Source organism: Mus caroli, chromosome 17, assembly GCF_900094665.2.
Source record: "Mus caroli chromosome 17, CAROLI_EIJ_v1.1, whole genome shotgun sequence".
NCBI lineage: Eukaryota > Metazoa > Chordata > Mammalia > Rodentia > Muridae > Mus > Mus caroli.
The window spans coordinates 52,555,585-52,566,902 of record NC_034586.1 but is presented as its reverse complement, the minus strand read 5'-3'; the positions used below and the strand labels follow the sequence as shown (position 1 = coordinate 52,566,902).

The window sequence follows — 11,318 nt, the reverse complement described above, 5'->3', positions numbered from 1 at the left end:
TTCTTCAGTGAATCATGGACCCTTACACCCCCTTAGTGGGCCCGGGGATGGCCTTTTCTGGAGCAAGGAAAGGAAAGTTGAGGGTCAGAGCTACCAGCATGTACTGTACTGTTATTCTGTGTCTGCACATCACAATGAAGTGACAAGGGCAGTGGCTGCCTTTTCTTCCCTTCTGAGGATTTCTCAGGTGTAGGGGAGGTGTATGTGTGGGGTGACAGATGTCTACTTGAGAGGCCAGAGGCCCAGCTGCAGGCTGAGAGATGAGGCGGAGCTGTCCCTGACTCTGGGGACACTGAACTTCTAACTCCAGCTAACCCTGTGACAAAGGCCTGAGCCAGCTTTGTCATTCTCTGCTCAGTCCCCACCGGCACCTGTGCTGGGCGTGGCTTTAGAGATACTTCAAGGTCTGAGCGATCACCTCTCCGGCTGAATCGGGGGAGTCTCTCCCACAGCTCCGAAAGAACAGTAGGGACTGACAAGGGTTTAAGATTAATTTTTATTGCATTTATTTATTAATTTAGGGTGTGTGACTTGTTTGTAAATCAGAGAACGACTTGCAGCTCTCGGCTGCCACCGTGTGGATTCCCAGGGTTGAGCCCTGCAGGCCTGGCAGCAGCGCCTTTCTTCACCTGTCAAGCATGCCCGCAGGCCATGATCTGGAGCACCCACTAGAGGGCATTAAAGGAAGTCTGTGCGTCATGGGTCCCCTTGTCCCCTCTCTGGCTTAGCAGCCAATGTGCAGGGTCCTTGAGAGCTCTGGCTGCTGGTGACAGGATAGAGCAGGGCCAGGTGCTCTGCCCCTTGCACAGGCAGTGGGCGGGCACTGTAATGCAGGACCAGCTCAGGTATGCTGGGGAAGGGCCCACTGTGCTGTCCCAGTACCACCTGGTTCTCCCGGGTCCTTGCGAATTTCAGATGCATGGAACCCTGGTTGCTTCTGTGGGACAAGGCAGAACATTAGTCCCCAGACTCACTAAACTCTCCATCTTTCCACAGCTGCCTTCCTATAGGTGCAGGCAGGCACTGGTCAGTCAGAGAGACCAGACTTGATGACTTCAGTCTGAATCCCCAGGACCAACATAGTGGAAGGCAAGAACTGAACCCCAAAAGTTATCTCCTGACTTCTACACCCACATGCACACAGAACTAACATAAAATAAACATCTCGGCATGTGAAAGGTAGAGGCAGGCAGATTGCTATGGACTCAGGACTAGCCTGATCTACATAGTGAGTTCCAGACCAGGCTGGGGTCTGCAGTAACACTACTTCCCTTCATGCCCTGCCTGGCCCTGATTGCTCTCAGCTCAGTCTGGATGTCACTTCTGTAAAGAATGCTTCCCTCACAGCCTCTCATCTTCCACAATCCTAGTTAGGAACTCAATCAAGATCAGTTGTGCCAGGGTCCAGGCTCAATGAAGAGACACTGGAATGCAACAGATACTCAACTGATGTGGAGTCAGTGAAAAGCCTGCTTCTACTGCTACGCCCCCTTTAAAATTTTTTTAATTTTTTTTAAAGTTATGTACGTATTTATGTATGTGTGTGTATGTATGTATGTACATACATATGTATGTGTGTGTATGTATGTATGTATGTGTGTGTGTGTGTGTGTTCGTGCACATATCAGGAGTACATACGTGGAGGTCAGAGGATACCTTGAGAACTTGTGCCAGTCTATTCTCTCCTTTCACCATGCAGATCCTCAGACTGAACTCAAATTCTTTAGGCTTGGTGGCAAGCACCTTTACCCACTGAGCCATCTCATCAGCCCAGATTTATTTACTTATTATTTATTTACTTATTTAATTTTTGTTTTGTTTTTAGAGACAGGGCTTCTCTGTGTATCCCTGGTTGTCCTGGAACTCACTCTGTAGACCAGACTGGCCCTGAACTCAGAGAGATCCACCTGCCTCTGCCTCCCTGGTGGTGGGATTAAAGGCGTACGCCATCACTGCCATGGAGTTTTAGTGTGTGTGTGTTTGCAGTACTGATAGTGAGATAGTGATCAGAAAAGAAAAGGTGTCATATTTCCTGGGGCTAGAATTACAAGCAGTTGTGAGCCTCATGATGTGGGGCTGAACCCAGGTCCCCCTGAAAAACAGCAAGTACCCTGACACTGAGTCACCTCTCCAGCCAGCCCTGTTTCCAGTTTTTTTTTTTTAAAGATTTTATTTATGTTATGTGAGTATACTGTCACTGTCTTCAGACACACCAGAAGAGTGCATTAGATCTCATTACAGATGGTTATGAGCCACTATGTGGTTGCTGGGAATTGAACTCAGGACCTCTAGAAATGCATTAACCACTGAGCCATCTCTTCAGCATCCCCCTTCTCTGCTTTTACTGGGACAGTCTCATGTAGCCCAGAAAATCCTCCTGCCTGCCCCAGTTCCCGGGGGTGACAGGCCATGTGATGCTATACTAGACTTGCACTTTAGGTTACACTTTCAGGCATCTTTAGGAACTAGAGCCTGAAACTCAAGTGCTTTCTAAACATTTTGAGAATCTGTCTTCAAACAGACAGCGTTTCAAGGTTTGGACGAGGCCATTCAAAAGAACCTTGGGCATTGGTTCCCAGCACAACCAGAGCTTTGGATCGGTTCGGCTTCCAAGCTCATTCCCTGTTGGACCCATTTAGCCACTGGCTCAGGAGCCCCACCCATCTGCCTGGAAAGCCCGCCCACCTTTCAAAAGCCCCATCCACTGGCCCAGGAACCACACCCACTACCCCTGGAGCTTCACACACTCTCCCAGACCTCCACTCACTGGCCTGGGAGCATCACCCCAGTGTGTCCCTAAGGCTGGGTCTCACCTGAGAGACAGAATGCAGTCCTGAGCCCTGGTCTCGCTGAGCCGCACGAGGTAGCTGCCTTCCTTGCAGAGGGACAGAAGGTTCTCGGCCTCTGCTCGATTCAGGGGGCCATGAAACCACCTGGGCAGGGTGGAGATAGACACCTCAAGAAGGGGCGCAGACTTCAAACAGCTGAGGGGAGTAAAAGGGCAGGACCCCAGGGCAAAGCGAGACACATCCATTGGACGTGAAAAGTGGGGGCCAGTCTGGGCTACATGAGACCAAAGAAATGAATGAATGAATGAATGAATAAATGAGGCCCCAGCTCCTCTACAGATCTAAGAGTCCTAGGGGCCACCCCTCCTCCAGGGACTGCACTCACGGCTGCTTCTCCAGGGCAAGGGCTGTATCCACACGCTCCGCAGGCTGTGGTCTCCAGGGCTCCTTGGTGGAGCATGGAGTCCGTTCCCAGTCAGGACCATCAAATTGCACTGGAAGAGGAGAAAGAGAGGTTAAGTCTCATTCACTCAGGGGGCAGAGCAAAAGCTCTCCAAAGGGATTTCAGTGGTGGGAATGGGGCCTAAGATAGGACAGGACTGACTCAGGGGCTGAGATTGGTCTTTGGAAGTGAAATGGCAAGGCCACCCACAAATCAGGTAGGGGATGGGGGAGGGGGTAGTGCTTTGACTGACAAATCAGAGCACAGGGGGTGTGGCCAACAGGGATAGGTTATAAGTTTGTAATCAGGGGGTCCCTTCAGCGGTAAAGGTAAAGATGTGTGTGGGGAACCTGGGCCTACTGATGCTTGATCCCCAGGACCCACATGGTGGAAGGCTAGCTCTGGTTCAAGTCATGGCCCCATTTCTTCCCGACCTGGGTTATTTGATATTCTATAGGTTGATCCTATTACCCCTTTACTTTTTGAGCCAAGTCTGTCCCTGGACAGCTCCTAAAATGCCCCACTCTGCCTTTCACTAGCTCCCACACAACCTAGCACATTCTAGTGCTTAGTCTACAATCACCCTGTTGGGTTGGCCCTGTAATGACCGCAGGTTCCCAAGACCTCAGAGAACAAGGCGATTGCCTTCTACTCTAGAAGCCCTTTCTGCTCCCCGCAAAGGGATTTTCCCTGGGGAAGAATTGGCAGACATCGGCTGTGTGTTCACACGTTAGTGAGAACTGAGGCACTGGAGGGAGGAGGCCTTGGAGGGGCTCGGCCTTGAGCATACCTGCGAAAGCCCTGGAGATGTGATCCTTCTTCCACTCCCAAGGCTGGTCGTATTCATCTGCTGGCCTCTCATCCTCCAGGGGCCTCCGGCTCTGGCCCGAAGACCCTCCATCTTCTGGTTTCGTAGCCTGCTCCTCATATGGAGTATCGTAAAGCTGGACAGCTCTGCTTGGCTGTTCTGGGGTGGGGCGGGGGGGACACTGGTCACCCTCCCCTCACAACAGCACATTTCCCACAGCCCCCCCAGCCATGTGTGCTCACCACTGGAGGCGCTCCGGGCATCATAGGGCTCCATGTACCCATTGTTGGGGGCTGGTGGCTGAGGCTGGGCATCAAAAGGGTCTGAGTACTCAGTGTCTGCTTCCGGCTGCTGGGAAAGGCTGGGGCTAGCTCTGGATGACCCTGCTGTGGGGCACTGTACTTTCTGACTGCCCTTGCTGGGCCGGTTCACACTTCTCAGAGCTAGGCTGGTGAGGGAGTCTCACGTGTATCATCCTGTCCCTGCCTTACCAATGGCCACTGGGGTTTCAAGACCATGTCACTACACTCAGCTCTTTAAGTGGGTTCTGGGAATTTGAGCCCAGGTCTCTCTCTGATATTGTTTTAATATCAGCCCTTAAGCCCTTAGTAAGGATATAGGCCTACTTTACAGGTGAAGAAACAGAAGCACAGAGAGAGTCACACAGGGTCACACAGCTGGTGAGTACGAGGCAGGCCTTGATCCCAGTCTGTCTTGTCTCTCTGTGTTCCTTACTCCTCTTATGCCTTCCAGAGATTTGTGGGGTAAGAGGATTACAAGTTTTAGGCCAGCTTGGACTGCACAGGGAGAACCTGTCCCCAAACCAAACCAAATCAAACCAAACCAAACCAAACCAAACCAAACCAAACCAACCCATCAGAGCAGTGGTTCTGGACTTTCCTAACACTGCAACTCCCAACCATAAAATAATTTTGTTGCTATTTCATAACTAACTTTTAAAAATGAATTATGATTTTTTATTTATTATCTGTGTTTTCTGATGGTTTTAGGCGACCCCTGTGAGAGGGTCATTCGACCTTAAAGGGATCTTAACCTTCGGTAGAATAAAGAAGGGCATGCACCAGGTCCAGCTTCCATCAGGCACAGCATAAACAGTGACTGTGACACATGCCTGTCATCCTGTGACACACACTTCAGAAGTAGAGGCAGGAGGAGGATCAGGAGTTCAAACTCATTGTAGCTAGTTTGAGGCCAGCCTGGGCAACTTTGGACCAGGTCTCACACAAACCAAAAACAACACCTACCCTCTGTCTCCCTGAAGGGAGAATGGGCCGAGGCGGATACTGGCTAGCCCAGAAGATCTAAGACTCCCCAGGGGGCGGGGGATGAGGTGGGGAACCCAGGGTGATAGGGACGGAACACCCGTCCAGGTCCTCCACGCACCTCTTCCCCCGGGGTGCCCAGCAGAGCCTTGGCTCTGGCTATGTCTGCAGCCTCCACCTTGATCAGCCGGTGCCTAGGAGAGTTGTACTTGGGGTCACCGGACCCGGTGACCTCTGGCTCGGCGGCGCGGCCATTGGAATCCTCATAGGGGTCCTCGAAGTCCAGGTCCTTCTGTTCGCGGTAGGCCCGCAGGATGTCGCTCTCCGTGTAGTCGGGGGTGGGCGGCTGCGGAGGCGGCCTCCGGCTGCCCAAGTTCAGATAGTCTCGGAGCCACTTGGCCATTGGTGCCCCCAAAATATGCTGGTGTCAAACAAGGACCTTCATGCCTAGCTCTGCAGCTGGTCCTGGGGTTGGGGGGAGGAAGGAGGGGAGAGAAGAGGAGGGGGAGACAAAAAGGGAAGGAAGAAGGGAGAAGAGAGAAGAGGAAGAGGACAGGGAGATTGGAGGTCAGAAGTCCTTGGCTGGGCTCAGAGCAGAGGGGGCAGCAGGTGGCAACCCTGGTGCTGCAGGCCCATGGTCTGCGGGAACTGCGAACTTTAGGGTCCGTGTTGCAGATGTGGTGTCAACAGGGCTGTTTCACATTACCCCTTCAGCTCCATGCATAAAGTTGTCAGAGGCTGAGCCACTCCAGAGGGTCGTACTCCCTGTGGGACTGCTGTCCGATCCCGGGAGCCCCACCAGTCCCCAGATCTCTGACCCCTGATCCTTCACACCCCGCCCCCCGCCCCCTCCAATCCTTTATCCCCATCCCTTAATCTCTGAATCCTTTAACTCCCTCTCCAGTATCCCTTAATCTTCAGACCCCTTACCCCCCTCTCCATTTCCTTTAACCTCCCGGTCCCCTAACTCCTGCTCCACACCGCCCCCTCAATCCCTTAACCTCCCCTATCCCTTAACCTCCTGCAGCCGCCGCCACTGCACAACAAAAGGGACTTAAACCACTGAGTCCAGGCCCGGGGTCTCAGGGCCACCGGAGGGGCGAGAACAACCGCGTCCCATTGGGTCCCGCCCTGCGGACAGACCTGCAGACCTCAGACCTTCTGTGGCTCCGGGGTGGAGACAGCAGGACTCGGACCCTGGAGGATCCCGGAGGACGAGACCACCGGCGTGGGGACCGAGTTGCCCTTGGGACCAGGGCTGGGCAGGGATTGGGCGAGAGGCCCGAGCATCGCGCAGGGTCGCGGCTGGAGGTGGCGCAGGGCGGGAGGCGTCGTCCGTCACCGCTGCGTCCGTCCGTCGCTTTGTGCCGGGCGAGGGGGAGGGGTGGGAGGCGTCGGCAGCTGCGGGTCTGCGAGCGAGCGGAGGGAGGGAGGTGGGCTCAGACCTCAAGGGCTGGAGACGGAGCTGAGAGGTCGAACCCCAAGGAGAGACAGGCGGGCAGTAGTCAGCCAGAGTGACCCAAAAGCCATGGCCAACTGTCTGTGCGCCTTAGTCTCCCCAACTGGTAAGCGGTGCAGGAGGCATTGACAGCAAGAGTTACTGCTAAGGGTCCCAGGCTGCCCTCCAACTCACTTGCAGCAAAGGATGACCTCGAACTCCTGATCCTCCTGCCTCAGTCTCCAAGTATTTAGGGATGACACTCCAGGCTTCGTGCATGCTAGGCAAGCGCCCTACCGACTGAGACGTTGAGGTTGGGGAAACTGAGGCATAGAAAGGCTTTGTGTGTGGAGCAAAACTCAAGCCACCCATCTGACCATTTGTGCCTGGACATCTTGAGGATGGCACTGGTTGCTCACAGAGAGAGCGGTCATCCTCTTGTCCACTGTGGGGTCTGTTTTCCAGGCAGAGAAACTGAGGCCTAGAGCCAGCACGGCATCTGGAGTAGGCTGAGTCCCCCTAACCACCCACTCCTATCTCTGTCAGGCAGCGTCCCCAGGGGCCACCAGATCCCGTGTGTGCTGGTGTAGTCAAGAGCTTTCTCGCATGGAGCCTGTACGTGGCAGGAATAGCAATCAGGGGGCCTGAGGCAGAATCAAACGGCGCTTGACTTTCTGTCGCCTCAGAGCCTCCATTAGGGAGCGGGCGCCTGTGTGTGTGTTCGCACGCCTGCGCGTGTCAGAACAGAAAAAGCCAGAGCTGTAAACTCTTCTGATGGGGGAAGGAGGATCATGGCAACTACCTTGGGAAAACCTGGATGACTTGGAAGATGGGACAGGGGCAGTCTGTATCACACTGATTCCGGATTATAATTCACATGCTCTATCCCTGTCCCGTTTATAAGTACAACCCAAGGGCTGGGGGCAGCTGAGAGGGTAGTGTTGGCCCCCAGCACCTTAAACCCAAATGAAAGCACAGGGAAAACATGGCATGAGGGGTTGTATAGCCTATCATGAAAGCCATGTAATCTGCTATACTGCAGGTCCAGAACAACCAATCCACTTCCCTGTGCCTCTGCCAGTCCCCATGAATTAGTCCTGTCTCTGCCTCAGCCTGCTCTGGATAGTCCCCACGGAGTCTCGACTCCAGGTACCCTGTTGGTGGCATGGGACGGAACCCTGTTCTTGTTCAGGAACACTGTGACTATTCCATCCTGAGGCACACATCAGCACTCAGTGTACACACTTGGCAACTGGGGCCTCAGGGAACAGCAGAATAAGAATCGATGCCCCTCAAATCTGGGAGGGGTAAGTGTACCAAAGCATGGGACAGAAGGGGAGGGACTTGGTTCATAGCAGGTCTTTAAGGATGGCAGCCATACCTTTAGGCTACATAGTGAGGACCACTCAAAAACCCAAAACCCATGCATGTATATGTAGGGGACCAAAACACTCTGGCTGATAGGGAGGCAGGTCTTGCCTAATTGTGGTCTGGTGGCAGATGCAGGGCTTGCCTTGGGAAGCCTGCAGTCCGGAGGGTGCTGTAGGAAGGCTCCTGGCTTGAGGGAGGCATCAGGACCATGCCTTTCCTGGTTCCCAGCCTGATNGAAGGAAGTACACATTTGGTTCTCTGAGCTCATAGTCTGAAGGAAGAGGCAAGCCTTTCAGGATCCCCAGGCTGGGGGTGAGGTCCAGCTGCTTCAGTCTGCTGGAGGAACAGTGGCATCTGGGACAAAAAGACCTCACAGATGCCATTGTAGCATGCCACCCCGCCCCTTGCCATGTAGCTTTGTCATCCTGCAGGGACCAGGCTTGTGACCAGCAAGCAGGCAGAGGGCTATGGGGGAGCTGGTACAGCCAGCATCTGAATGCCCAGGGCAGGTGGTGGTTCCCTTTGCCAGGGGTCCCCAGGGAGCTGACAGATTAGACCTGACAACTTCTGAGGACATGATGGCAGCTACAGAGCTGAGTGAGTGGAGGTCAGCAGGACAGGGCTCCAGCCAGACACCAGGATGTCCCTGATCTTGGCTTGGGAAGCCCTACCCCCAACATGGGCTGTGAGAAGGAAGAGTCCCCATGGGAAACGCAGACTCCAACACGAACATTTCCGGTTTAAGATCAGTTTGGTGGTTCAGTCTCTGATCCCAGCACTGGTGAGGCGAGAATGTGGCTACATACGCCTGTTTCTCCACCTCTACACTGTGCCTGGCTCACTTCAACAGAACAGATTCAGCCTCAACATCGCTTCCTTACAGTATCATAACACAGACTGATATAATCCCAAATTCTGCATGAAGGACATGCCGAGAGGCCAGGCGCAGGGGCGTATGGGAGAAATCCTAGGTGTTAACCCTGGGGTAGCCCCTGCAGCCAGGCAGGTTCTCTCCACACGCTTCTGGTTCTCAACTGATTTTCTATTCTTCTTGTTTTTTTTTTAAACAGCACTACTGTGTTGCATTCAGATGGAGCCCCAGGCCTTGTGCATTGTTGGGAGATGGTGCTAGGGAGATAGGGTCCCTGCCCCCCTCCCCCATCCCATGTCAGACAGTGTTCAGATCTGTGGCAGGAAGGGACCGGCCAGCAGGCTCCACACAACTCAAGGACTGAAGGAGAGGACCAGGCTGTCTGTCCTGGGGTTCCTGGGGACACTGCTTCTCCGTACATTGCCAGGCCATGGCAGAAATGGTCCCGAGGCCTTTGCTGAAGGTGCTTGCTTGATCCCATCTCCTCCTCATTTCTTGGGTCTATGAGACCACGGTGGGCATCACTGATACTCAGCTGTCGCTGTCCTCGCTGTCCCCGTATGCACCCAGCTGGCTCAGGGAGGACGTGCCAGGTGTCTGGGGTGTAGGGTTGTCCGCCTTCCTGCTCTTGGGGGCACCTGTGGAGAGGACAAGTCAGTCCATGGGAATGTGTCCGGCTTAGAGGACCCTGTGACTTGGTCACCTCAATCTTAAACTGGGCCAGAGAGATCCTGCCCAGGGCAGCTGAATGCCCACAGGACACTGGAACAGTGTCAAGGGCCAAGTGCTGCCAAGGGCCTCCATGACTAAGAGGGTGCACAGGTGAGGCTCCAATACTGGGCCTGCTGTGTGGCTTCAGGTAGTGCGTTAGGATCTGCCTCTGACAAATGTTAATAGTGGCAGTGACAATTGTGTCAAATGTCACCATCTGTCAACCCCAAGCCAGGCCTTTTCTACATATGGTGGAATTATTCAAACTCCAGAAAAGGACACTAAAGCTGCAGGCCACATGGACAGTGCACTAGCTACACTACCTGGAGTTCCTTGACCGTGTGAGACCTGTCCCAGGGCACCTTTAGCTATTCTGTCACTTCCAGTCCAAGCCTCTGCTCCTTTTCTCCTCTTTGTTTTTCAAGACAGGGTTCTCTGTGTGGTCCTGGCTGTCCTGGAACTCACTCTGGATATCAGGTTGATAACTAAGAGATCCTTCTGCATCTGCCTCCTGAGCACTGGGAATAAAGGTGTGCACCACCACCATCCAGCTCCATTTTGTCTTTTGAGACAGTCTCATGTAGCCCAGGCTGGCCTTAAATTCCCTATGTAGCTGAGGCTGATCCTTTTACCTCCCTCTGGTGCAGTGTGGCAGGCTGCTGGTTGGCCTCTGCCCATCGAGAGCTGCAGCCTCACTCTGGTCCCTCATCCTGCCCACCTCATGAACGTCCCAGACAGTGCTGGATGCACTGGTGCCACCCATGGCTGCTGAGGGGACTCACCTGCGGCGGTGGGCACCCCGACCTGCTCTGACGCCCCATTGGCTTCTGTCTTTATCTTCTTTGGTACAACTAAGCCTGCCAACTGTGCTTTGCTGCACAGGGCCTCTGCCTTCCTCTTGGTCTGCGGTACCTGTGGAGACCATGCACAGCTGTTGTCCCTCCGGCCTCCCTGACCTGGCTCTGTGGAACTAGCTTGCTTATCAAGCCTGCCCCTCACCCTCACCTCACTTTGCACCCGACTCCTCATCTGCTGCCCAGTTTCATTTTGTGAGCTCCTACCACCCCTCAATACCCATCTCAAGCATCTGCTGGCCCTCTTCTGGTGCGTCTGAGGACAGCCACAGGGCACTCATGTACATGAACAGAACAAAACAACACAACAACAAAAAACAAAAGCTGGGGCCAGATCTGCTGCAAAGTTCTGGATGCACCCAGGACCCTGATGAGACTTAGGGAGAGCCCCTCATCCTTCATAGCCTGTGGGCCAGCTTCTGGTTCTGTGGGCCCTTGTGCTGTGTACTCCGTATCCATGTGGAGAAGCCAGAGACTAACACAGCTAGATGTCTTCATCAGCTGCTATGCACCATGGTTTGTTTCTGAAGCAGAAACAGAGATTTGTGGATCCCACCTAACACAGCCCAGAGCCCTTCTATCTTTTCCTTCCCAGCGCAGGATTCCAGGGCTGCTGGGCTGCATCTGGCTTTGTTTTTTTTTTTTTTTTTAAGATTTTTATTTATTTATTATATGTAAGTACACTGTAGCTGTCTTCAGACACTCCAGAAGAGGGCGCCAGATCTCGTTACAGATGGTTGTGAGCCACCAT

General features: G+C 53.7%; 2 protein-coding genes across 5 annotated transcripts in view; both read right to left on the bottom strand.

Annotated features, from left to right (window-relative positions):
- Positions 1-477: 477 nt before the first annotated feature.
- On the bottom strand, positions 478-7,265 carry Shd (Src homology 2 domain containing transforming protein D). 3 transcript variants are annotated; one of them, XM_021149311.2, is made up of 8 exons: positions 6,956-7,265; positions 6,466-6,731; positions 5,444-5,787; positions 4,282-4,390; positions 4,022-4,198; positions 3,175-3,283; positions 2,814-2,933; positions 478-937 (listed from the first exon to the last, which is right to left on the bottom strand). In XM_021149311.2, the coding sequence occupies exons 3-8, from the start codon at positions 5,723-5,725 to the stop codon at positions 697-699; spliced, it is 1,038 nt and encodes a 345-aa protein (XP_021004970.1). In that variant the 5' UTR covers positions 5,726-5,787; positions 6,466-6,731; positions 6,956-7,265; the 3' UTR covers positions 478-696. The 3 variants fall into 3 exon arrangements, with proteins under 3 accessions (XP_021004970.1, XP_029326960.1, XP_021004971.1); XM_029471100.1 differs by having other exon boundaries at positions 4,282-4,387; positions 5,501-5,787; XM_021149312.2 differs by having other exon boundaries at positions 4,282-4,387; positions 6,956-7,264.
- Positions 7,266-8,136: 871 nt separating this feature from the next.
- The window catches only part of Yju2 (YJU2 splicing factor homolog), a 10,273-nt gene continuing 7,091 nt past the window's right edge, over positions 8,137-11,318 (bottom strand). Inside the window, exons 7-8 of one of the 2 annotated variants that reach the window (XM_021149309.2) lie at positions 10,496-10,625; positions 9,212-9,640 (exon numbers count right to left, since the gene is read on the bottom strand). In XM_021149309.2, coding sequence (XP_021004968.1) covers positions 9,534-9,640; positions 10,496-10,625 — 237 coding nt within the window. In that variant the 3' untranslated portion in view covers positions 9,212-9,533. Of the gene's footprint in view, positions 9,641-10,495; positions 10,626-11,318 lie in introns of both variants that reach the window. The other variant, XM_021149310.2, reaches the window with a different exon arrangement.